At 45.5% G+C, this 27,374-nt stretch overlaps 1 protein-coding gene across 4 annotated transcripts in view; it reads left to right on the top strand.

Moving 5' to 3' along the window:
* The window catches only part of IGSF3 (immunoglobulin superfamily member 3), a 93,303-nt gene that overhangs the window by 37,308 nt on the left and 28,621 nt on the right, over window positions 1-27,374 (top strand). For 2 of the 4 annotated variants that reach the window (XM_003892466.4, XM_017946164.3), the window contains exons 3-7: window positions 14,010-14,387; window positions 16,241-16,651; window positions 22,125-22,514; window positions 23,892-23,951; window positions 26,418-26,819. In XM_003892466.4, coding sequence (XP_003892515.2) covers window positions 14,010-14,387; window positions 16,241-16,651; window positions 22,125-22,514; window positions 23,892-23,951; window positions 26,418-26,819 — 1,641 coding nt within the window. The remainder of the gene's footprint in view (window positions 1-14,009; window positions 14,388-16,240; window positions 16,652-22,124; window positions 22,515-23,891; window positions 23,952-26,417; window positions 26,820-27,374) is intronic. The other 2 variants (XM_017946169.3, XM_003892465.4) reach the window with 2 other exon arrangements.

Here is a 27,374-nt window from a genome sequence, read left to right as displayed (position 1 = left end):
AACCAGAGAGAAAGCCTCTACTTCAGGAGACTACATCTCATTGTGCCTTTTGTCTTCTTCCAAAGAGGCTTCTCAGATGTTGCCCCTAATTAGGAGGGTGTGCCTGGAGAGCCCCTTAACAGCATCTGGGCAGGGCTTGCCACCAGGGGGCAGAGGCTTTTGAACCATCACTGCTTTGTCAGAGCCTGCAGTGAAATGTGCAAAGCCCAAATCTTGTTCCAAATCCCATTCCCTCCAGGACCCTTGCCCTCGGTGGGGATTTAGAAACAGCCCCATGCTGTATGTCACATCCTTGGCTCTGTGTAAGTCAGTGACAGCCTGCATGTCAATGCCTAAACTTCTGCTTTCTCCAGATTCCTCAAACCATCTGTCATTCAGGTGCCTTCCTTGTACCCTGAAAGGATGATTTTCATCAGGGCTCACAGTATCTGTTAATGCCTCATGAAGGCATCCAATTGGAAGAAGCAAGAGAAGAGATGCGTTAGAGGGCTCGGAAGGGATCAACTTGGAATGGGAAGTTTAATAACTCAGAAAATAGGAGTTTTTAGGAAAGCGGCTAAACAGCTTTAAGAAAAAGTAAATGAGGTCAAACCTGTTCAACCAGGCCCTTGTACAGTAAGTAGCTCAAATAGAGGGCAACTGATTAACCATTTGACACTTCACACACCTGCAAAGTTGACCTGACCAGGTTGGCTCCAGCCAATTTTGCAATCATTTTCTGTCTCCACCCATTCCCTATTTCACATCAGCCCCCCTCCCCTACTTCAGGCCCCTTGGCCACCCCCCTCCTCTCCACTTACGCAACCTGAATTCATCTGTACCAAAATATTCACCCCCCCTCTGACTTCTTTTTTTCGGGTTTTATGAGGCAGGTGGTCTGAGAAATTGCTTATGACTGTTGGTCCTAATTCTGAAGCTAATTCATTCAGACTATAGAATACTTAGAAAACACAAAGTGCAAGGAAAAAACAATCTCTTATTACCCGACCTCCCTTTAGCGTTTTTTAAATATACTAGCCCAGTCCTTTTTCCACACATATATAGAGGTGTGTGGGTGTGTGTGGGTGTTTATCTTTACAAAAATACTTTCAAATCCTTTTATAGCTTTTCTCCCTCCCCTTTTACTTAGTAGTGTGCTTTCAGCATTTTTAGGTGTTCATAAATATTGTTCTCTGCAGTTTTTAAATGGTTGCATACTATTTCACCACATAGGGAGAGTGCTGTAATTGACTGATGAATTCTTTGTTTGGGGACCTTTTCCTGCTTTTGTGACCCACCCACCTATGGTATAGTGCTCATTCTTGTACCTTCTTTGGAAGCCCCTGAACTCTCCAGCGTGGTCTTATGCATCTGTGAGGGCCCTGTTTCCCAGTTCTCTTCTCTGGGCTGCTGAAGAATTAGTCTCTACCTCCACGGGTCTGTTTTTTGCATCTGTGAGGCTGGCTTATCTATGCCTCCCCAGCAAGAATGACCAGGGCCCACTGCCTACTGCCTGGTCATAGTTATGCTCAAGAGCATGGTCCTTGAATTGAATAGGGAAAATGTCCAATCCAGGGCTACCACCGATGAGAGCCGAGCACAGGAGCCTGAGCCACCAGCAATGAAAGTCAAAGCTGAGGGAGGAGTGACCATCCATTGTTATCATAGGTAGCAGGTGCTTGGGAAAACCCCCAGAAGCAGTATCAGTGCTCTCACTATGAATTTGTAGTTGTGTGTAGATGTTCATGCTTTATGAGTGTGCTAGACATATTTCAGGGTACCTGCCACCCACCCTCTTGATGGAGAACAGTCTGGGGGCCCTTCACAGTCCCTGTTGCCCAAAGTGGTTATATGCTGGGTAATGGAATACAGATGCCCATCTGGTCAAGTCCACCTGGATCTGAGTGTGTTGAGGAAATGCATATTGTCAATGACCCCAAAACCTACAACTTTGGGGGTCTGGTTAAAAAAAAAAGTCTCCCACCCACTCAGATTGCTTTCTGGGGAATTTGCACTGTGAACCACAATGGCGAGTGCAGCAGCAACAGGCATGTGTAAGCTGAATATTTGGAGCACAGAAACCATGGCCAAGTAAAGGAACTTTGTCCCTGAAGAGTGGCGAGGCTGTCCTGAGGAGGGTGGCCTAAGTCACAAAGGTTTTCCAGTTCTGGTTCTTGCAAGGCATAGCTATGCTGTGATCCTCACTCGTGGGCTGCCCTGAAATCCCACGGTGTCGTTTTATATCCTTTCTCCATCCTCCCCACTTCTCCCCACACACTGGAGCTAGTTTGTGGGGTTCTGCTTCTTGCGGTTATCCAGCTAACATCCAAGAGGATGGCACATTGGCTAGTGCTTCCAGTGCTGAGAGGGTCACAGCAGTGCCTTGGGCAGAGTCAGGAGAAGAGGAACATTCCTGTTTTGTATCGGACTGTTTTCCAGGATGAAGAGCTGGAGTTGCTGCTCTGCAGTAGGACACGGCTCTGAGGTTCCTTCTGGAGACCCTGATTCACAGCCTGCGCTTTCCTACCTAGGCAGCCCCATTTTCTAGTTTTGTGTCTCCATGGCCTGGTGTTGGGAGACAGAAGGTGGGGACACTGTGTTGAAGGACACAGCAGACTGATTTATCATGGACTTCCGGAAGCCAGGGCCACCCCTTTGTATCCAGGTCTAGTTCTGATGCCACTTGAAAAAGCCCCTCCAAGTGCTTTTGCTATTGGTGCCCGGTATCCCTCTGCTGCCTGGTAGCTGACATCCTGACGCTGCCTTCAGATGCGCTCCTGGCATGTTGTCAGCAAGGCCCTGGGCTTAGCAGTCCTCTTCCTGAAGCCGTGAGAGCACTGAGGGGTGCACAGCTGGGGCTCTGCCAGCTCCAGGAGGAGGTGCAGGCAGTGCTGAGTGTGGCAGGAGCTGTGGAAGAGTTATTCCAGTCCCCTGGGAGAGGGTGGGGGTGGCGGCCAGTAGAGGGACTGTTTGAAATCCAGCCGACACCTTTCTCCCAGACTGAAATCTGGGGACCAGACTGAGAGTCTGAAGAAACTGGGGTATCTTGGGTCTAGAAATGAAGCGTAAAATAATAGCAACAGTAATTGCTGTGAAATGTGTGCTGTGAGAAGGAATGAGGCACTTGCTGGTTCGAGTGATGGTCCTTTTACTGGAACTCACTCTAAGCTGCGGTTCACTGAGCCTCTGGACTTCTCAGAGGGAGTGTTGCCACAAAGCTGCCCGCTTGAAAAAAAAAAAAAAAAAAAAGCCCAACCCTCAGCCTATTTCCGTTATCTCCAAAACCGGACGGAAAGAAAGAGCAGTCAGAGTAATTATAGGGAGAACATTTACAGGCAAGTAATCTGATCTTGCCTTTTAATTTTTTTCCCCTCTAGAAAATAGAAGGCAAATACTAGCACTTATATTTACTTATAAGCATTTCGATTAGATGCTGCCTTGAATCTAGGTGGGGCTGAGAAAAGTGTCTATTCCTGTGGCTGTGGGCATGGCTGGCCTAGGGCAGGCTGCAGGGCTCCCTCGCTGCCTTTCTGTTTGGATAATGCTTGTGTGCTGTCCTTCCGTGAGAGTGAGGGGGAATGCAGGTGAGAGGGTGGCAGGACTCAGGCGCTATCCCTACCTTTTCTGGGAAGAGTGGAGGGTGGAGGCAAGAAATGAGCGATAGGAGAGGAGGAGCAGAATAGAAGGTCAGGAAGTGGGGTCTTTTGGGCTTTCCTGATTCCAAGCATGGCATGGGGTGAAAGAGCCATGGACATCCTGGAAGTGACAAGGTCTTCCCTAGGGTTTCAGTGGTCATGGATAAGAGAAGCTGGGGATTGTACAAATTCAGGTGGGGAGAGGATAAGCGGTAGAAGGCATGGGAAAAGGAAAGGGCTTGTTGGTTATAGAAAAAATATATATAAATAACCTAAATATTCAATAATATTGGAATAAATAAGATGTAGTATATTCCTATGATGGAATACTGTGCAGCTATATATTTTTTTTTTTTTTTTTTTGAGACGGAGTCTCGCGCTGTGTCACCCAGGCTGGAGTGCAGTGGCGCGATCTCAGCTCACTGCAAGCTCCGCCTCCCGGGTTCACGCCATTCTCCTGCCTCAGCCTCCGAGTAGCTGGGACTACAGGCGCCCGCCACCACGCCCGGCTAGTTTTTTGTATTTTTAGTAGAGACGGGGTTTCACCATGTTAGCCAGGATGGTCTCGATCTCCTGACCTCGTGATCCACCCGCCTCGGCCTCCCAAAGTGCTGGGATTACAGGCTTGAGCCACCGCGCCCGGCCTGTGCAGCTATATAAAGAGGAAAAATGGGAACTATATTTGATCTCAAAAATGTTGAGGAGGAAAACTGAGGAATATAACTCAATGTAAGGGATGATAATGTTTATGTAAAAAATGCTGTGTATTTTCCAGTACTTACATATATCTGGATATAAAAGCATTTTTTTTTTTTTAAGTCTGGAGAGATCTATCCTTCAATCGTAGTAGTGCCAGTCTCTGGAAAAATGAGGGGAAGCAGGGTTAGTGGTGGTAGTCAGAAGAGATAAAAGACTTAAAATACTGTAATTTTTAAAAATTAAGTAAATATTGTAATCTAAATAATTAGTAGCATGTTTAAAATATTTTTGAGTTACGGTTTAGCAGTCCTCTAAGGAAGCAGCTTCAACATTTAGTAATGAGGGAATTAGGCAGCAGCTTAGAAGCAGCCATCCATCCCTGGGGCTCAGTAGCTAAATGTCTCAACCTAGGACAATCAGGCAGTCTGGTGACACAGCAGCACAGACGTCAGAGAGATCACAGTCAGGTTGGGATGAAATGAATTACTGGGTTTGCAGTCCTTTTGGCTGGTTCTGTAGCTGGCAGTTACATCTTCTTAGAAGTGGTATTAATAATTTAACATTCATTAATCATCATCTTTAGACCAGCTCTATTTTAGGTACCACTGGGGATTCAGATAAGAGAAAGAATGAAAGAGTCAATGAATGATATTTTTGTCCTTGGATTTAAAACCAGGCCAGGCCCTCATCTCATCACATTTGACTGTGAATTTGGTCTGTCTGCTTCCAGTCCTGCCCTCTGCTCTGTCCTCCACCTGCCACCAGAGTGATGACTCGAAAGTGTAAATCTGATCTGCCTTCTTACTTACCTCTGTTAGTCTCTTTCTCAACTTCCCCTGTCCCAGAGGAGGTGTTTGACTTTATTAATGTGCCTTTCGGTGCCCTTTTCCGCCTGGCACTGAGGTGCCCTCCAGTCATGTGACAAAACGACCTCGGCAAACTTCTTTTGCTAATCCTGGAACGCACTGCAGTGTTTTCATGTGGCATATATTTCCCTTGCACTTTGGGACCCAATTCAGATGTCACTACTTTTGTGAAAGCTTTTTGAATACTTTCACTTTCTGAGAGGGCTTAACCTTGCACTTTGCACCTCACTGCTATCGTATACCATTAAAATGATTAGTTATGTGTATTTATTTTAGGATCGTCAGCTTAGGACAGCTTGTCAACTATGTCTTATTAATCTCTCATAGTTTCTGTCCTAGTATCCATTGTATATAATAGGTACTGAAAAAAATGTTGATTGAAGCCATAGCATATGTCCTAGTTACCTTTCTATGTAACAAATGTTTCCAAACCTCAGTGGCTTAAAACAACCATTTTATTATGCTTACAGAATCTGTGGGTTGAGAATTTTGGGGGGTAGAGGCACATCAGGCATGGCTGTAAGTTCCAAGGCTTGGGCAGCTCACAGTAGAGGCTTGTTCAGTCACATGGTTGCAGGTGGAGCTGGCTGGAGCCAGCTCTGGACTGGAGCATCTGCCCAGGGCCTCTCCATGTGCCTTGGGCCCCCTCACAGCATGGCCTCAGGACCGTTGGCTTTCTTATGTGGTGGTTCAGGGCTCCCTGAGTGAAATAGAAGCTGCATCACTTTTCATGACCTAGGATCGGAAGTCACAGTGACTTCCTGCCCAGATCCAAAGAGAAGGGAATTATTCTAAGCTCCACCTCTTGATGGGAGTGTGTGGCATGGTCACATTGCAAAAGAGCATGTGGGAAGGAGATATTGTTACTGTTGTATCTGGAGAATACAACCTGCCAACGTGTGTGGGAGAAATTAGTTCCACAGCTAGAGTTAATATCACTACTATTGCTACTACTGCAACTGGTGGCTGAACATTTATTGAGCACTTATTATGTGCCAGGAATTAAGTTTTAAATGTAGCAACTCATTTAATCCTTCCATAACACTGTGAAGATTATACCACTTTACAGATGAGGAAACTGAGGTGCAGAGAGGTTAAGTAACCAGCCCAGGGTCTCACAGCCACTGCCCACGCTGTGGGAAGTCAGTGAAGGGGAAGACTTAGGAATTCACACTGATCTTTAGGTTTGCTGCTAGATTGTGGCAGTGCATTTATTACGTGGGAGTTGATGGCTGTTTCAAGAGCCTTTTTTTTTTGAGACAGGATCTCGCTCTGTTACCCAGGCTGGAGTACAGTGGCACAATCATTGTTCATGTTAGCCTCAACCTCCCGGGCTCCAGGGATCAAGGGACCTTTCTTTTTTTCTTTTTTTTTTTTTTTTGAGATAAGAGTCTCGCTCTGTTGTCCAGGCTACTGTACAATGGCATGATCTCGGCTTACTGCAACCTCCGCCTGCTGGGTTCAAGCGATTCTCCTGCCTCAGCCTCCAGAGTAGCTGGGACTAGAGGTATGCACCACCTTGCTGGGCTAAATTTTTGTATTTTTAGTTTTTAGATTTTGTATTTTTAGTTTTGTATTTTTAGTAGGGACAGAGGTTCACCATATTGGCCAGGCTGGTCTCAAACTCCTGACCTCAGGTGATCCACCTGCCTTGCCCTCCCAAAGTGCTGGGATTACAGGCATGAGCCACGGTGCCTGGCCTCAAGGGACATTTTTGATGAAAGTATGGATTCAGATAAGGTAAAGGTGCAAGGAAACTGAACCTCGAGCTGTCCTGGTTTGATGGCTTCACTTCTGCCGTCTGGACCTTGGTTAGACTGTCCCTTGATGGCAGTGACATTGACCTAGTGGGCTGGAATGCAGTGGTGTGATCTCAGCTTGCTGCAACCTCCATCTCCCAGGTTCAAGCGATTCTCCTGCCTCAGCCTCCTGAGTAGCTGGGATTACAGGTGTGTGCCATCACACCTGGCTAATTTTTGTATTTTTAGTAGAGCTGGGGATTCACCATGTTGGCCAGGCTGGTCTCGAACTCCTGACCTTAAGTGATCCATCTGCCTTGGCCTCTCAGAGTGCTGGGATTACAGGCATGAGCCACCGTGACACACCAGTGCAGGTGTCTTTAGTCAGCTTCATTTACTCCCTAACTCCTTGCCTCAGGTTCTGCATCTGCAAAGTGAGGTCACTAGGAGTATTTACCTCAGAGGGCTGTTGTGAAGGTTAAAGCTGGTTATACAAGCAGAGTACTTGGAACAGTTACCTGGCTGAGGCTCAATAAGTGCTGGCTGTCCTTATTGGAAAGGTTCAAGTCTTGTGGTTTTCCTGTCACCTGATCTGGAAAGATGTCAAACATAGGATCTTTTAGCCCATGCCACTTCCTGTCCTTCCTTGGCAGAAGGCTGACAGGTGAGAATCCCCAGAAGTTGTCACCGATGTGGCTGTGGAAGTGGCTTTCCCGATTGCTGTCTCTCTGGAGCCTTTAAGTTCCATGAAGCACTAAGTTGACCTGGACTCCACCTATTCAGCATGCTGTGGCAGCTCAGTTTAGCTCCCATTTTTAACTTGGGACTGCACAGATTCCCCATCACTTCTTTTAGGACCAGGTGGGCAAGAAGATCCAGTCAGTGCTTTATTACTTCTCACTGATATTCACAGAGCACATTCAGTGTGAGCCATGGAGTAAGAAAACTCTTAGTCACATTCTGTGTCATGAGAAGGTTACTTAACCTTGAAGACCATTTCCTTGTTTGGTATATGTGGCTATAATGAAATCGACCCCATTCAGCTGTTGTGAGGATTAAATGAGATGATGTATGCAGAGCAACTAGGACAGTGCCTGGGAAAGTGCTACTCATCATGATTATTTATCTTCAGTTTAGAAACAATGTATACTTGCTTATTTAAAAAAGGAGATGATAGAGAAAAGGTATTGAGAAAAATAGGAGAGGAGAAAAATCACTCATATTCTCACCATTCAGTGATTCAGACCAGTGTCATCAATGTTTTGTTTGGTTGTTTTTGTAGGTGTAGGATTTTTTTTTTTTTAATCAGTAGTTTTACTGCATATGCAGTTTTGCACTTTTAACCCAAACTTAATGTTCTTTTTAATGCTTTTGTACTTACAAAGATTGATCCTGTTTTTAGATTGATATCTCACATTGGTAGAAATGAGATGAAATTTTAAAATACTCATTTGGTGGTTTTCACAGTATGATTTGATCTCTAGGGTCTCCTGTGGGATTGCTACACGGTGCATTGTATTATTTTCATCTTATAGATGAAGAAAGATACTAGTGTGGCTGAGTCACATGCAGAATTTGGAGGAGCGGAGTGCTGAACGAGTTTGATGATTGTAGGGGCCACAACTGGAAGAGTGGATGTAAAATGGTGAGGTTGATCCCTTTGACACTTTCACATGCCTAGTCACACATCTTGAACATATAAGTTGGATCCTGTGCCTACAGATATAGGTTTGTGAGCCAAGTCATATTCCAAAAATTGCATGAGAAGCTGGCTTTCCCAGGCACAGTGACCCCTCCCTGCTCACTAACTCCTGAATCATACCTCCTGCTCCTAGCCAGGTTTGTCTAGGACTTGAGCACAAAGAAAAAGTGGGAGCATCTTTGAACAAGAAATACCTTGAAAAACTAGTTAAGTGGTATCATGTATTTGTGGGATGGGTGATTTCAAAACTCAATCTAAAAGGACAGGACCTTGCTCATTGATACGTGACTGTCTGATGCAATGTTTCTTAATCTTTTTGGGTCTTGAATTCCTTTGAGAATCTTTTGAAATTTATGGACTCTTTTCTCAGAAGAACACACTCATGTGTATGTAACACAATTTTGCATTCAATCTTAGGTACTGCAGGTGTCTACATTAGTTATATATTGGTGTAAAAAAAAGCCCCAAACTTAAGGCTTAAAGGAACAATAGATGTTTATTATTTCACGGTTTCTGTGGTTCAGAAAGTCAATAACATCTTAAGTGGGTACTTCTGACTTAGAGTCTCCCAGGAGGTTGCAGTCAAGATGTTGTGGGGAGGAAAGGGGCAGGTTCAGTGGCTTGTGCCTGTAATCCCTGCACTCTGGGAAGCAAAGCCAGGAGGATTACTTGAGCCCAGGAGTTTGAGACCAGCCTGGGAAACATAGTGAGACCCTATGTATTAGTCAGTTCTCACATTGCTATAAAGAAATACATGAGACTGGAGAATTTATAAAGAAAAGAGGTTTAATTGTCTCACAGTTCCACAGGCTGTTCAGGAAGCATAATGCTGGCATCTGCTTGGCTTCTGGGGAGACTGCAGGAAACTTTCAATCATGGTGGAAGGCGAAGGGGAAGCAGGCATGCCTTACATGGCCAAAGCAGGAGCAAGAGAGAGAGGGGGGGAGGTGCCACACACTTTTAAACAATTGGATCCTGTGAGAACTCTCATGAGAACAGCACCAAAGGGGTGGTGCTAAATCATTCATGAAAGATCCACTCCTGTGATCCAGTCACCTCCCACCAGGCCCCACCTCTAACATTGGGGATTATAATTGAACATGAGATTTGGGTGGGTACACAGACCCCAACCATATCCCATCTCTATAAGAAATAAAAAAGTTAGCCAGGCATGGTGGTGTGTGCTGGTGGTCCCAGATACTCAGGAGGCTGATGTGGGAGGATCACTTGAGCCTCGGAGGTCAAGGCTGCAATGAGCTCTGATTGCACCACTGCACTCCAGCCTGGGTGACAGAGTGAGACCCTGTCTCAACAACAACAGAAAGATGCCTGGGGTTGACATTATCTGAAGGCTTGACTGAGTTGACTGAGGCTAGAGAATCTACTTCCAAGGTGGAATCTACTTCCAGTCACATGCTAGCAAGTTAGTGCTGGCTGTTGGCAGGAGGCCTCATGTGGTCCTCCCCATACAGCTGCTTTGATGTCCTCATAACATCGTGCTTGTCTTTTTATGACTTAGCCCTGGAAGTCACATTCCACCATTTGTGCATTTCCTACTGGTCACATAGGTCAGTCCTATTTAGTGCACAGGGCAAGGTCTGAGAGGGGAGTAGTGCTGACTGCCCACGCCCTCTCCTGGTGCATGCTGCTCCCAGCACCCAGAAGCTCTCCTAACTGCATTATTTAGGGTTTTCATATGGGGTTTCATTATATGGGTATGACTGATCAAATCACTGACCAGTATCTATATAAAAGATACTACAGTAGTGAATACAGAAGAAATTTTATATAGCAAATATGCATTATTTTTATTTTTGGCTAAAATTTTTTTCTAGTTATTAAACTGGTACATACTCATTGCAGAGGACTGGGGGAGGGAGTAAAATATTAAGAAAAAAATAAAAATCACTTGCCATCCTGTCACCTAGTATTTTCTTTCTAGTTCTTTTCATGCAGTTATATATAACATTTTGATCTTTCTTTTTATATTACAGAAGTCATGTTTGCTTATTGCAGAGTAATCCAAAGAGTACAGAATGTCTAAAGTTTAAAAAGTTAATTAAAAAAAAAAAATGATCCTTGCCTGGGAGGAACCTTCTGTTGTAGGTTGAGAGGGGAGATAGAGGGGCTGTGGGTCAGAGGATGCCCTGATCAGGGTTGGGGGCCTGTGTCTCTTTGGAGGCAGCAGAGGTCTGCACAGCAGGGTATTACCATTAGGAGGAAATGGGGAGGGGGGCGGGTATGTGGAAAGGGAATTAAACTGCCAAGAAGAAAACATTTATTTTTATTGTTATGTTGAGAAGCATTATTTTCAGGGGTCAGAAGCCCTTTGTGGGGCAGAGGGAAATTAAGGACATATTTAATAAACAGGTGCAGCTGAATGTGTGTGGTTGAAGTGCAGTCCAGTAGTTAGTTATTTGTCCAGGTTGTTTATAACCTGCTTCTGGCCTGGGCAAGTTGATTTGACCCTGCTGTCCTGGCTCATTCAGGCCACTTAACACTGTTTACCTTTGGGTGGGTAGGACATTCATGATCCGCTGGCCAAGTGCCTTTGTAAGGCTGTAAATAGGATGCATTCTGGTTAAACTCATTATTGCATCACAGGAGCCAGTATCTGATGGGTCTCAGCTGTTTTCTTTTGCACTGGGGAAGACTAGAGGAGAATGAAACTTTCTTGAACCAGGGATTGGGTCTCTACCAAAGAGAGAAGCTTAAAGCTAGTGAGAGCCTTAAGATACTTCATTTGAGCACTTCGCTGGCACCATGTAGGTAGAGACACTTTAAAGTAACAGTGCTTTGCTACACCTGATTTGAATCATCTGTGGAGCTTTAAAAATAATCCTAATTAGTCCTAAGACCAGTTATGTCAGGTGGGGTCCAGGCACTGTTAGGTTTTAAAAGCTCCCCAGGTGATTCCAATGTAGGTCCAGGATTGAGAAGCAGTCCTTGAAGATGCTGGTGTACCCTGACCTGCCTCTAGCCTTCTTTGCAGGAGATGGATGGGGGTTGGTTGTAGTTGCTCTGTCACAGAACACTGCAATTCACAGGATACCTAATGTTATGAATGTAGTTAAATTGTTTGCAAAATGTTCTGTGTTTCAGGAATACTGCAAATATTTGATTCAAATGTCACCATATATGTGTGTGTATATATATATAGTCATGGGTCACTTAATGATGGGGATATGTTTTGAGAAATGCATCATTAGGCAATTTCATCCTTGTGTGAACATCACAGCGTGTATTTTAACAAACCTAGATGGGATATATATTTTCATTTATACATTTTCATATGGAAAATCAAATGTCCCAGCACTGTTACTGAATATCAGTCATTTCCCCTACTTGATCTGCCATGCCAATATTAAGTGCCATATACTAGATCTCTATATATGCTCCGTTATAATCTTACAGGATAACTGTTGTACATGTGTTTCCTCATTGAAATGTTACTCAGTGCATGACTACATATAGCAAAAATGTTATACAGCATATTTTAACATACTGATATTACTAAAGAGTTGTCCTCATGGTGACTTTAAATATCATAATTAATGCCATCAACCAGAATATATCAAATAAATTCACATACCACTTGTTCTGTTTCCTTCCCCTGCCAATTTTTTATTTTTCCTGATTCTGCTGAAGCCAGGATGGGTTCTGTGTAAGATTTTGTTTGTGAGGAAAGGTTCTGCATGAATTAAAGTTTTGCAAGCCATGGGCGTTTCATTGTATGGGCCGTTTTGAGGTCTGTCATCTTGCAGATTAGATCAGCTTACACCGAGGCACAGTACCCTGCTGAGCTGGGCTGAGAGCTTCACTCCACTAGTATTCGAGCTGTCCCGGCTGTTCACCAGCTGGATCCACTTCAGATAGGCATAGCCGGGGCAGCCGCCATTCCCATTTGTGGGGGAAAAGGGAAGCTATCACAAGAATGGGCTGCAGCTGTGGGAGGACATGGGCGGCCCAGTGATGGTGTCATTGTCAAGAGGCCTTTGAAATGTCCTTAAGCAGTCATTGGCCAAATCCTGTCCTCTATGGATCCAGAGCCACAGAATGTTCCAGCCAAAAGATATCTTAGCCAGCAGCTCTTTATTGAGGACTGATTGTGGGCTAGGCTGTGTGCTAGGGGCTTTACAGATGTTATTAGATCTTCTCAATAACCCTATGAGGCACACATTATTATCCCCATCTTACAGATGAGAAAACTGAGGCTTAGAGAGGTTAAGTAGCTTATCCAAGATCACAGTTAATAAATGACAAAGCCAGCATCGGAACCCATGCTAGTCCTCTCCAAAGCCTTCTTCTTAGAAATCATTTGATAGATGAGGAGATCAAGGTCTGGAGAAGAAAAGCAACTTGTTTGAGATGACACAACCAGCTCTAATTGGTGGCAAAGCTGTGCCTAGAACTCACCTGCACTTTTCACAACCTGCAGTGCGTGACCACTGCCAAAAGGGAGAGGCAGGGGTGTGCCCCCTCCCACCTTCTGAGTGACCCAGGCACAATCAGTGTTGAGTTGGCATGAAATGAGAAATTAAACTCACCATGCCACTTTAAGAAGAACATGGAGAAGGCAGGCAGAGTGACCTTGGAGAACGCTATCTCAGCCAGAAGGCAGGAGGTCAGCGGGGGAATCTGAGTGGGAAACTCAAGGGTAGCCTGACTGTCCTTGTCATAGGTTTAGCTGGGCACTGTCCCCTTTGTCAATTTGTGGGAGTCTGGGCATCAGGGATCTGCTTCAGCCCTTCACATTAGTATTTGGGCGTGCTCAGCTTAAAACGATAGCAGTCTGCAGGAGCTCAGCTCTGCCTCTGTTTATGGAGGGAAGAGAAACTAAGGAATGCTCCTTGGGAGTGGTGTAGGGGAGCAGCCACATGGGAAAATGAAGGGTGTGGCACCAGAAAAAAGGTGCTCCCAGGACTCCCTCCCACCAGCGCTCGGACCAAGGAAGAAGCATTTAATTTCAACCAGATTTTTAGACGGTTGCTTTTATTTGTTTTCATCTGAATTTGTGCCAAGGATTCAACTTTTCCTGCTCGTTTTATTAAAAACTTTATAAACAGCATTAATAAATAGATATAAAACTGCCACATAAATGACAAACAGAGGGACTAAATGAAATTCCCAAGGGTCAGCTGTTGAATAAGTAACAAAAGCACATCTTGGCATGATCAAATTCCCATATATGCAAATTAGGGACCGTGCTTTACCACAGAGTGTTTTAATTAATATTTATAAATCACAGAGCGCCTTTGAAAGGGCCAGTAAGCTATTTATATTATTATCATGTCACACAAATAACAAACCCTTTGGAGACTGCTGCCTACTTTGCATTTTGGTCTGAGAAGTGAGTGAGCATGTTGCCTGTGTTTTTTCTCCCTCGTAGGTGTGGTGTCAGCACAGCGGCAGGTCACCGTTCAGGAAGGACCCTTGTACCGCACGGAGGGCTCCCACATCACCATCTGGTGCAATGTGAGTGGCTACCAGGGACCTTCGGAGCAGAATTTCCAGTGGTCCATTTACCTGCCTTCATCTCCAGAGCGAGAGGTGCAGATCGTCAGCACCGTGGACTCTTCCTTCCCCTATGCCATCTACACCCAGCGCGTCCGCGGAGGGAAGATCTTCATAGAAAGAGTCCAGGGGAACTCAACCCTATTGCACATCACAGATCTTCAGGCCCGGGATGCCGGGGAGTACGAATGCCACACACCCAGCACTGATAAGCAATACTTTGGGAGTTACAGTGCAAAGATGAACCTAGTGGGTAAGGAGATGCTGTCTTCGCATGGCCCGCATCTGGCCTGACTCAGTTCTTTAGTAGTGTAATTTTGCTTTATGCCATGCATTTGACTTTAAAAAAGTCCCCAAAATCCCCACATATTTTAGGGGTCAACAGATAGCACAAGTAAACTAAATTTCTTTAGTTTACTAATAGGTGGTTGAGGGTGAAACTTTAAAAAGGTCTAATGCAGATGTTAAGAATTTCATAAGTTAACACTGTAACTGGTGAAAAGGGATATGAAAATATAAGGCAAGATGTTTGTGGTTGATGATCTGAATGACAAGGAAGATGAGACATATGACATCAGTTGGGAGAGAGGAGAAACCTCTCAGAAGGATAGGCCTTTGGGCAGCTCTGAGACCCACGGGGCACTGCTGAAGCAGGAAGCACATGTGGCTGTGGGTCCTTGCTCAGACCTCGTACATTGCAGGTCCTTTGGCTCCATGCGTAAGGAACTATGAACTGGCTGTCTCCCTTGTTGCTCCTTAATGCTGAAGGAAACATGAAGAAGAGGGATGCAGGAGCTTCCAATGTGGGCAGCCCTGGTCATAGTGTTTGTCAGTGTCAAAGGGTTAACCATATCAAGGCTGTTCTGTTTTTCTGCCTATCTTAATTTCTAGTTTTTATTATCACAACTAAGCAGTGGGTTTTCCTTTTTCTTTCTCTAACAAGTCTGTGTCCCAGCAGGAGACCTTTTGTGTGTGTGTGTGTGTGTGTGTGATGGAGTTTTGCTCTTGTTGCCCAGGCTGGAGTGCAATGGTGCGATCTTGGCTCACTGCAACCTCCACCTCCTGGGTTTAAGCAATTCTCCTGCTTCAGCCTCCCGAGTAGCTGGGATTACAGGCATGCACTACCACGCTGAGCTAATTTTGTGTTTTTAGTAGAGATGGGGTTTCTCCATGTTGGTCAGGCTGGTCTCGAACTCCCGACCTCAGGTGATCTGCCTCCCTCAGCCTCCCAAAGTGTTGGGATTATAGGTGGGAGCCACCGCACTCAGCCGTTCCCAGCAGGAGACCTTTAAGACCCAATCCTTGGGTGAGAACAGGGAGAAAGCACATACTAGTTGTAACTAAGGTACTCTCATCAGACAAAGAGGTGGTGCTATTTAATCTCCAGAAAGATGCAAGGAAGGATCAGGGTATGATTCTGACCAAGAGATCACAGAGAAAATCTCTTCTCTTGCCAGAATCTCTCCAGACTGTCGCTTCCTTCCAGTGAGGACCCTTTGATGGATGAATTATGTGAAAATTAAACATACTAAAAATAGGGTATGATGATGATTTTTTTCTGCCAAAAATGGTTTTTTTTTTTTAAAAAAAATTGTCTTCCTGGGGCTGTACTGCTGAAGTAAGTTACAGAATTGGGATGTGGGAAGGAGAGAAAGGGGAAAATAAGGATGCTGTATACAAATGTAAAACTAAAAGCTCCAGGAGGCATTTCCATTTGAGGATCAGTCAGAAGTGAAGTTAAAGTATCTCAAAGCAGTGCCAGAATGAACAACAAATGTTATTTGACCTGTGAGACAATTGTTTAAAGACAGTATTTTCAGGGAGTTCATTTATTATATAATATGAAATACACCCCATGTTTCATCCAAGTGTTATTAAAATACCACACAGGTAGGTGTAAGCACCAAAATGATGCATTTCCAAATCCAAACAGAAAACTTTCTGTTTATGTGCATTTGGGGCTGTCTGTGACCTTGAATGGATGGTTCAAGGATGACTGTTAGGGATGCAGGGCAGTGACGCCTGCATGGAATGGGAGTTTAGGCCCTGGGAGTCTCAGATTCTGTGGCTTTGTGACTGCAATCTTGGGACATTTCTGTGTTGCAGTGATCCCAGACTCCCTGCAGACCACTGCCATGCCCCAGACTCTGCACAGAGTGGAGCAGGACCCGCTGGAGCTCACTTGTGAGGTGACCTCGGAGACCGTTCAGCACAGCCACCTGTCTGTGGCCTGGCTCCGGCAGAAAGGTGGCGAGAAGCCCGTGGAGGTCATCTCCCTGAGCCGAGATTTCATGCTTCACTCCAGCAGCGAATATGCCCAGAGGCAGAGCCTGGGGGAGGTGCGACTGGACAAGCTGGGGAGGACCACCTTCCGCCTCACCATCTTCCACCTGCAGCCTTCCGACCAGGGCGAGTTCTACTGCGAGGCTGCTGAGTGGATCCAGGATCCGGATGGGTCATGGTATGCTATGACCCGAAAGCGTTCCGAGGGAGCCGTGGTCAACGTCCAGCCAACTGGTCAGTCTCTCTGAGCCTCTTGTCCTGTCCTTTACCTGGTGGTGAAGGCTGTCAGATACTGGGAGGATGTGGAGACTCCTTCTTTGGGGGCCTCTACCAGGACAGCTGGTTTTCATGTGAAGTTAAAACTGATCTCCTGTGCAGCCGGAGGGAGCTGAGGGATGTGCAGGACAGGGGTATCCTAAGACCTGAGTCACAGGCAGGTGCTGCACAGACTGAATCCTGCTTAGTGACGTGCTTTCTTTGACCTACATGGTGTTTACACTTTTTTGAATTAGAAACTCATGTTAAAAATTGGGAGATTTCTGAGAAACTATTTGTATTTTAAAACTCTGGGCTTTCATTCCCATTAGCCACAGTTGCTGCCCCGTTTAATGATGTTGCTTTCCTCAGGTGCCCATCTGGTTTCATTTGCAGAAGACATTTGAGATAATGAGACTTCCATCCAAGGTCTAACATTATGAACTAGAGAAGTTTTGTCTTAAATTATTATTTTTTATCTAGTAATAGTCTTTGGTGATATTTTGTAATTTGCAAAATACTTTATCACATATGACTTCACCATCTCCCAGACGTTCTGTGAGGTGAGTAGGTGGTAGTATTTCTATTTTGCAGGTGAGGGTGCTGAATGCAGATTACTTTATGTTGGGGCTCAGGAGGAGTCACAGGGCATGTTGATAAGGCCAGTCTGAGAGTACCAGTTTCCACTCTAGATGTTTTCTTAAGGCCTGGAAGGGGTCCTGAGGAGGTTGTGTGATGTCTTTAGAGCTAAGGCAAAATGATGGTGGCACAGCCAGCTGAAACCCTAGGGCCCTGGCTCCTCTTGGTATCTCCTGTGGTCCCAGACTCTATCTCCCCAGGCTCCTGAGCCCACCAAGCTCCAGGCCAAAGCTGATGGCTGTCGCTGGCTGCCTCTGCTGGGCTGAGGGCAGGTTCTCACATGGGCCTTCAGTTCCCCCAGCTTTGGTGGACCGTGGCTGTTGTGCCATCACTAAGTTGCGATGAGTGGCTTGAAAGCCTTTCCTTGTGCGGTTGCTCACTTCTGGTGAGGACTGTGGTGGTTCTGGTGAGTGAGTGGAGGTGTGGCTTTTGGGAAATGAGCTGGGGAGTCCCAGTACAGGTGGGGTCCCTCTTCAGGACCTGTCTCTTGGACTCCCTGTCCCATTTGCTGCAGTCAGTTGTCTGGGTCTTTGCATACTTTCTCTGCCATTCTAGAGTAATGCTTCAGATTCAGCTAACAGTACACATTTTGGGGCTTCATCCCAGAAGTCTTCATTTGGAGGCTCCTGGGATGGGACCTGGGAAGCTGGATTTTCGGCACGCTTCCCAGGTAATTCTTCTGCTATCTACATTTTTTTCAAGCAAAGCTTCTAGGGCAGAAGCAATTCTCTGGACATCATTTTAATAAGTCATCTAATGTATGTGAGATCTTTTACCATAGGGGTTGGGTTCCCGGATGGGGAGCACTTTATCTGCTCTGTAGGACATTTAGCAGCTTGTGGATCTTTCAGTATTAAAAAATCTATCCAAGGGGCTTTACTTTATATTTATCCTTTCCCTTCCTGGATAGTTTTAAGATCAGCTTCAAAAGTTTGGGCCAAATTTTGAGTCTTAATGCTTTTAAATTAGGTTGCATCGGTTAATCTTCTTTATTTTAATCTTACCAATTTGGAATTAGAACTTTTTGAGTTTACCCTAAAAATGTATCTAGACTAAGCCAGCAGAGGGAAAACTAAGTGCAAAAAAAGTTGATGACTTCACTCTGCATTCCTGTGCTGCTTAGGTTCAGCAGTTGCATCTCCAACTCTACCCTTCTCTTAGTTCATTTCAGTAAACGTGTAGTTAGTCTCCACAGCATTGAAGGTGTGGTGGTGATAGGCATTAGGGGCTTCAAAGATGACTAGCACTGGTCCTTGCACTTAGGCAGACCGGAGAACCAGTGACCAAGTAGAATGTGCTAAGTGCATTGATAGCATTTGTATAGAGTGCTCTGGGAATACCGGAAATAGGAAGTGTTCTTGCAACCATAAGTTTTCTCTGAATGGGATGGTTGGTAAGACAAATCCAGGAACGCCAATAAGTTTCTTGACTTGAACTGAGTCTGGAAGCTTAAGGAGTCAGCAGGAGGAGAAGCATAAAAGGACAAAAGAGTTTGATATGTTTGGCAAGCAGAAAGAAGTCAAGTATGACTAGTTCCGGATGTTGAGTTCTGGATGTGCGTGATGAGAAGAAAGGCAGCTGGAAGCCCCAAATGCTGTAGTGTAGAGCTGGGGCTTCACTCTGTGGGCCAAGAGTTTTCAAGCTGTTCTTGGAACCCTGGGAGCCCCTTAAAGGTGCCTAGGAGGTTAGACATCGGTGTGTGTGGGTGTTCATGTGCATTTGTGCACGCCCAGGAGTTCAGGGAGAAGGCATGAGACAGCCTGGGTGGTCCCCCACTTGCTTCAACTGAATGTTTTCTATGTTGGGTGGCAAAAGATTTTATATGACTAAAAAGTCCCCTTCCTTTGTCCTCTTCTTAATAGTTTGAAAACCTCTGCTGCAGACGGTTGGAGAGGAGGTAGAGATTTTTAAGCAGGGAGTAACACAATCAGATCAGGGTTTCAGAAAGAAAAACCCATGGAGGCCACCTGGAGGTTGATTAAATCCATTGGGTCTGAAGTCAAGAGACCAGGTAGAAAAGAGCTAATAAGAGCTATGGCTAGGTCAGTGGGTGCCAGAGGCGAAAGAATAAAGAGCACAGTGGAAGGAGGGGTCCAACTGGCTAGAAGCCCAGGGGCTGGGGCTGGGGCTGGGGTTCCGGGGGTTCCTTGAACTGTGGAAGGGAAGGAACAATAATGAGGACATGCGGGACCTTTGCATTTGTGGCAGCATTGTATGTCTTTTGTGTTTGTAAATTCTAATGAAAGAGCCCATCCATCAGGTAGACTCTGATAGAGATGCTCAGTATGCGAAACACCCAGTGAGTCCTCAGACATAGGGGTCTGGGGCTCAGAGACTGGGCCTGAGAGTGATCAGGGCCCCGGAAGAACCCATGGGGTAAAAATGGGACAGGGCCTGGGAGAACAGTAGCAGGAAGAGGTGACCAGAGAAGCAGGTGAGAGAGAGTGTGGAACAGAGTGGGCAGGCCAGCAAGAAGAGGAGCAGGAGGGAAGGTATCATAGAGCAGGCTCAGAGGCCTCAACCCACTTGAGGAAAGCCTTTGGTTGGGATGCGGGTAGGGGTAGGGTGGATCATTCGTGACATTTGCTGTCAGTGGAGCCTAATTTCAGTGAGTTGAAGTGGAAGGGGTATTGGAAAAAGCACAGGTCAGTTTCTAGAGATGTAATTGACTGGGCATAACCAAGGGCAGAAACGGGGGTGATGTGCTGTAAATCTTGTGTCTTCAACCTGGGAACATGAAGATGTCACCACAGTATGGGGGGATTCCCCTGAGATGAGAAGAGTCTTTGGCCGCTGAAAGAAGAAAGCCAGAGTTACAGCCAGGCTAACATGGAGCAGTGGAAAGGTCTGAGGTCTAGGGTACCCCTTGCCCAGCTCCAGTGGTGTTTATGTAGAACGAGTGCTTTTCTGTCATTGATGTCGGGTTATAAATAATTGGGTTGACCTGAGAGATAATATCCAGCAGATAACACGGACACTGTCCCATACGGGTGTGTGCATCTAGGCAGATGGTGGCAGAGAGAAATGTGCTTCCTTCAATCCATGCCTCTTAAGACTTGTCCCTTGGGAGCTGGAAGCTGTAACAGCAGCTACTTCATTGGAGGGGAGGCCCTGGAGTTGATGAGGTGGTTTTCCCTGTCAGGAAGTTTGGCTGCTAGAGGAAGTGGTTAGGTCACTGGAAAAAAGGGGTGTTTGTAGCAGGACACCAGCCTATGTAGGAGGGGAGGGGCTGGAGAGCCTGAGGAGTGGGAGGGGTAAAACTGAGCTGGGGCTGGAAAAGAGGAATGTGGATGCCGCTCATGTGTGATTCTTACGTTTTCTTGGGAAACAGAATCCTCATCTGCTTGAAGAACGCCTAGGACGGGATGAATGGGCACGATCTTGAAGACAGTGGGAAAGGCTAGAAATGCCAGTCTAGGGAAGGCAGGCAAGGTCGGAGCTAATGACTCCACATGGAATTCAAACGTCTGTGCCATGGGATTTTGCCCCCTCAGTGTTCTTTTTAGAGGAACAGAGCTAGAACTGGGCGGTGGGCACAGCTCCAGTCTCTAACCCTTAACTCCGTTTTCTTCCCCCGACTTCTGCCCTGGGTGCCTATGAGATACGATAGCTATCTCATGAGATTAATAGCCACTGTACACTGGTACACAGGTTGTGGTGATGCTGTTAGTGGTGATGAGCCCCTCTTTGGTCACCCCCTCGTGCCTGGTTAAACACCCAGCTCAACAAAAATTAGCCGGATGTGGTGGCTACTCGGGAGGCTGAGGTGGGAGGATGGCTGGAGCCTGGGAAGTTGAGGCTGCAGTGAACCATGATCATGCCACTACACTCCAGCCTGGGCAACAGAGCGAGCCCCTGTCACGATAAATAAGTAAATAAATAAACATTTAAAAATTAATAAATAAAAACTTTAAAAACACCTAGCTCTTTGGAGGTTGCTTGGGTTTAGTAATCATTTCACAGGCTGCCTGGCTTTCAGCGTAAGTAGGTACTTTCCCACTAAAGTACCTACTAAGTACTTACTAAGGGAAAGTACCTACTAAGGTTTAACCAGACATGAGTACTTAGTAGGTACTTTCCCACTAAAGTAGGTACTTTCCTACTAAAGTAAAAGTACTTAGTAGGTACTTCGGTGGGAAAGTACCTACTACCACTGAAATCTGCCTAAAGATTTGGTCTGACAGGTGGTAAACTAGTGAACAGACATTTGTTTTCATTTTTTTCTGTGTAATTCTGTTAGGTTTTGTCATACTTACATCTTATTTCTAGTATTCACATGGCGGGGGCTAGAGAGGGAATTTTAATATAGTCATCCTTGAGCATTTGTTAGGATTGGGCCAGCACCTAGGCCGCTCTGTAGTTTTCTCCCACAGACCTCAGTGGGGTGAGTCTTGCAATATCTGCTGAAAATGTTTATAATGCTGTTGCTTAAATAGAGTTCTGGGTGCATATATCAAGGCTATATCTTTGTAATCTACCATTCGAGTGATATTAGTAGCTTCTCACTGACCTGGGGGTCTCATCTAAGATATCTAAAGCTTCCGACTGATCCCCATTGGTCTTCACTGGGGTAACAGTTTGCTTAGACCGTCTGGGCTGAACTAGTTTTGAAATCTCTGTGATATTCAGAGGTTTCTCTAGGCCTCAGAGAACCTGGGTCTGAGTTATTTTTCTCACAAGCTAAGCACTGTGGTCCTCCCCACAGTTAGTATTGTAAAGAAGAGGAAGGGTAGTGGGAATGTGCTGATGTGGTTTACTTGGCTGGGGCCCTCATTCACCCAGGATATGTCTCTTTTCTAACTTGTTCTCTCAGACAAAGAATTCACTGTTCGGCTGGAAACAGAGAAGCGGCTGCACACAGTGGGAGAGCCGGTGGAGTTCAGATGCATCCTGGAGGCTCAGAATGTCCCTGACCGTTACTTTGCTGTCTCCTGGGCCTTCAACAGCTCGCTCATCGCCACCATGGGCCCTAACGCTGTGCCTGTCCTCAACAGTGAATTTGCTCACCGGGAAGCCAGGGGACAGCTTAAAGTGGCCAAAGAGAGTGACAGTGTCTTTGTGCTGAAGATCTACCACCTCCGCCAGGAAGATAGCGGGAAATACAACTGCCGGGTGACTGAGCGAGAGAAAACCGTGACCGGGGAATTCATTGACAAGGAGAGCAAGCGTCCCAAGAACATCCCCATCATAGTCCTCCCCCTTAGTAAGTAGAGAGATGTGCTGCGTTCTTCTCCTTTGGCTCAGCATGATTTAGGAGAGGTAGGGGAAAGCGAATAGCATGGGGAGGGTGAGGGGAGGGCAGGTGTAAGGAACCCTTGAGGTAATGCAGAGCTGGGGGAAAACCGTTGGGCCTCTCTTCCCTGTTAGCCCACCTGCCTACAGTTAGCAGGCTCCCCATAGCAGAGGATCAGGATCAGGGGTGTGTTGGCAGGCCAGGGCTGGGCATAGGCATATCCGAGTGCTAGCAGCCCTGTGCATACACAAGCAGTGCCAGCTCAGCTTGGAGGGAAACTAGGAATCCCAGAAAACTGTTTGCTCCTGTGTGGGAATCAAGTCCCAGAAGAAGTAGGTAGATGCCTGCCTTGAAATCTCACTTAAGGAGAATTGATCTTTTATGGGAGGATTTTAAATCATAAAGTATATTATTAAGAATTTGCCATCTGGGTTTTTCAGGTATAAAGGCTGGCATTTCCCTAAATGGCTCTTCCCTGTTGAAATTGCATTTCTAAAAGTCAGTGGGTGGGACCTCTCACATCTTCCTGGAGCATAGCCTTTTAAGCTTAGCTGATTTCTGAGGCTGCCTCAGTGGGCTCCCAGCTTCCATGTAGACTGGCCTTGTGTGGGTGGGTAGCGGCCATTGCTAGGGATTCCAGAAACTACTGATGTTTGCTTGTGTTGTGTTTAAACATTCATATTATCAAGATATTCTTATTAATCTCATTCTCCCATAGTTCTGTTTTTAGTAAAAAGAATAAAAACTTATAATGCTCTGATTTTAAACAAATGGTAAAGTTTTAAGACTAACCTTTAACCTTTTCTCAGCTGCTCAAACTATTCTTTCTCTAAGCCTTGTAATAATTTCCTTTACATTTTTGTTTATATGTTTTAATATTGAAAAGATTTCTCTTCAAGTGTGAAGTAAAAAGTAGCCACAGGGGTCATCTTGTCCTCTTGCCACTCTTTTCTTCTTTTCTCATCAACTGGATTGTTTTCTTTTATGCTTATTATTATTTTGTTAAAAACCATACACATACATGTCTAATTATCTTGAAATTCTTTTGTTTCTTAGCCTTTCCCCCCACTGCAATGCCTAGCATGGTGCTTTGCATAGAGTAGGTGCTGTACAATTGATATTATTGAATTGAATGCCCACTGTCTTTACTATTTTCCTGTCAGTCTGTGCTTGCCTTAACCACAGACTCTCTACTTTTAAATCTGCAACTAATTCCTCATTGTTTTCTAAGGATCAAGTGAAGGGCAGCCACGCTGTTTACTTCCTATATTTTTTGTACTAAGATTTCCCCCAACCCCTTCTAAGAACTTGTTTGATGATCTGTGGCCTGCTATATTGCTTTTCCAGCAGATAACTGGGTAGTTAAAGTCCCCCAGCACCACCAGATCCTGTCCCAAGGCCACTTGGGTAAGTCTACCGAAGAACAACAACAATCACATCGGTAATGGTGATAATGCCTTGGATTTTAATGGCGCTTTTCCTCCAAAGAGACCAAAGTGCTTCTGCATATATCATCTCCTTCTCCGCTCCCACCTCTTAAATCCTTGTAGAGGCCAATATGATATCCGCCTAATGAATGAAGAAATCAGAGCACCACACAGGAAGTGACAGAGCTGATTGTTCAATTAGTGGTTGAGCTTGCATTGCATTAGGAAATATTTGCTTCTAACTCCAAACCCACCGCCCTGCGCTTAGCCTGTGCTACACCATCAACCTCCTGATTTGAAATTTCATTTGTGAACGTGTACTCAGTTTTTCATTAGTTCTGTCCTAGTTTTCACTTAATCCAGAGAGTTTAAAATTGTCGGCTGCCTTGTCTCAGGCCTGGAAATCCCCGTAAATAGTGTTAGTGGGTAGTGAGGCACTAGGTCTGTAGTTGCCTTTGCCTTAGCTGCTATAATAAAATAGCATTTCTTCTTGTAGCCCCACATGCTAACTATGTGGGTTTTCCAGGCTTGCTCAAGCAACAGAGCACCACCAAACAGTAGCCCTTACAATAAATGAGCCAGGACGTGCATAAGCGTCCACTGGGATGACAGTAGTGGATGGGAGTGAGGTCCTACACGTCATTCTTCTGCTTAAGACAAGTGAAAGGATTTTCTTCCTTGATGCTGAAGTTGCCCTTTTAATCCCTTATTTTGAATTGATAACAGTGGGGATGAGTCTTTAATCTAAAGAGGAATATTGTTGTTATTAATGATGAGGAAAAACAATTACCTCATCTAATCCTCTCAATGTCATGCCCTAAGAAGTAGGCACTATTAGTATCTCCATTTTGCACATTGGAAATGAGAGCTTTGGTAGGTTAAGGAAGAACCACAGGATTACAGAGTTAGGAAGTTTCCAAATCCATCCTCTTAACCATTAGTGCTATACATGGTGACGGTTCAGGAGCCTGATCATCTCTGTGAATCGTCCTGGTATGACTTCTGGGGGAGGTTGCCCTCCTGGGAAAATTGCTATTCCCTGCCCTATCCACACCTTTTATTTTTCACATAAAACAAGCAAATCCAGAATGGGTAGCAGGCATCCTCGATATAATAAGAGCTACATGCTGAGTCTCTGTGCTCGTCTTTGTTTCGGCCTGTTGGGGAAATAAAGGAGAGAAAAGCTTTGATTCAAATGCATTGTTATGTGTATGTGTGTGTTTTCTCTTGGTAATTGGGTGTGCCTCTTAAAATCTGGGATTTGATTTAATTAATTGGTTTAAAATTATTGCATGTATTTCATGTGGGTAGTACCCAAAAATTGGAGCCAAATTAGTTACTTTGTGTTCTTTAATACTTACGGGCCTTCTGAATTCCATATAGATAATTATACAAAATACTATATGCATAATTAAAATAATTAGGCTCTCTGTGTTGGTTATAAAAACAAAGAGTTATGGGGAATAGTAAAATTAATCATGATCATGATCACCAGTTTTTGAAAACCTACTGTGTGTTAGGTGAATCTACGTGTCATCTCATTTACTTTGTAATATTTAAAGAATTCTACAATTAAAGGTATCTCTCTGTCTTACAGAAGAAGAGGCTGAGGCATGTCGAGTTTAAATAACTCGATTGCATGAATTCAGATAGTTAAGTGAGCAGCAGAGGCTAGATCAGACAGGGAAGGGAGTGGAATCCTTATCCCAAACTTTTGATTTGCAGAATGTTTCTAGACAGAGAGCAAAGGAGCCCCAGGGTTGACTAGACAGGCGGGAGAGTGGTGGATGACGAGCTGCTGGCTTTGTTTTATTCCTGTGTGTTAATGAAAGAATGAAAGCCCGCTCCTCACGCACTCTGCAAAACTAGACCATCTGTGCTCCCTTATTGCCCACACTTAAGCACACGTTATCGTCCAAATACTTCCTATCGGGTTTTTTTTTTTTCCTATTTACTAAATTGTCCTGAAGGACTCAAATGGCACATTATGAATGTTCAGCTTTTATTTGACTGCTGGAGTACCGAATGGTAGGAAGAGTGAAGTGAAGTAGGATTTTGGAGTTACTCGTCTTGCTGAAAATTCAACTTGAAAAACCCGGAACTCCAGCTGAATAGATTACCCGATAAATTGTTTTATGCCCTGAACATCATGCCACTATGTTGTATTTGTTAGGTTCTTATTCAGTCTCAGGTCTTAGAACCTTGTTATCCCAGTCCTCTGCACACGGCAAAGAACATCCTAGATGATCAGATCTAAAATCCCAGGGAGCGACGCCCAGAGCCAGCCAGGGCTTGCAGCAGCTAGTGTCAGAGTGTTTTTGACCCTCCGAGGCTCACCGTACCTGAATGTGATTCCATTTGCACCCCTCCTCCTGTTTCCTCTGTGGGGGGGGGCGCCGTGGAGACCGTTAAAGCCTCCAGTGTGTTTCTCTCTCCCTCTTCCTAGAGAGCAGCATCTCCGTGGAGGTGGCCAGCAATGCCAGCGTCATCCTTGAGGGCGAGGACCTGCACTTCTCCTGCAGCGTCCGCACGGCAGGCAGGCCGCAGGGTCGCTTCTCTGTCATCTGGCAGCTCGTGGACAGGCAGAACCGCCGCAGCAATATCATGTGGCTAGACCGGGATGGCACCGTGCAGCCAGGCTCGTCCTACTGGGAGCGCAGCAGCTTTGGGGGCATCCAGATGGAGCAGGTGCAGCCCAACTCGTTCAGCCTGGGCATCTTCAACAGCAGGAAGGAGGACGAGGGCCAGTATGAATGCCACGTGACTGAATGGGTGCGGGCGGTGGATGGCGAGTGGCAGATTGTTGGGGAGCGCCGGGCCAGCACTCCCATCTCCATCACAGCTCTTGGTGAGTGAGCGGTGGGACTGGCGGTGGGTCTGGCATGGAGACTGCTTCAGTGTCAAACACCTTATCCTGACTTTTGTCAGAGTTCTAGCAGGAAACTGTGGCCAGTCTTTCACATATAGAGGTTAAAGTACTTTCCTTTATGTCTATTTTGTTTCTTACAAGAGTTTAATTAATTAAGGTGGTGCTAGCAGGGTCTAAGGGATGATGGGCTCCTGAGGGATAGCAATAGCTGGGAGCTGTGACTTCTCCTAGTCTGGCTGGGAGGGAGTGATGTTATCAGAACTCTATCCGGGTTACAGAACCCACCCAACCAAAGTGGTGGCCCTGGGTGGAGGAACGTGGCCACTGCCAGCCTGGCCTTCAAGAGAGCAGAGGGACTGAGCACTGTGTGGCATGTCTTTCCTGCCCTGCTGCCCAGGGGCCAGCCTTCCTGAAAGTGAGCAGAGAAGGGTTCAAAATCACCTGTTGGCATTTATTTAGCATTTACTATGTTCCTGGCTGATCCTTAACACTTAAACTTAGTTGTCCCATTGAATCCCCACCTAGCCAAGTGAC

This window comes from Papio anubis, chromosome 1, assembly GCF_008728515.1.
Source record: "Papio anubis isolate 15944 chromosome 1, Panubis1.0, whole genome shotgun sequence".
NCBI lineage: Eukaryota > Metazoa > Chordata > Mammalia > Primates > Cercopithecidae > Papio > Papio anubis.
Note: the sequence above shows the minus strand (reverse complement) of the source record. Positions and strands in the feature narration are given on the sequence as shown.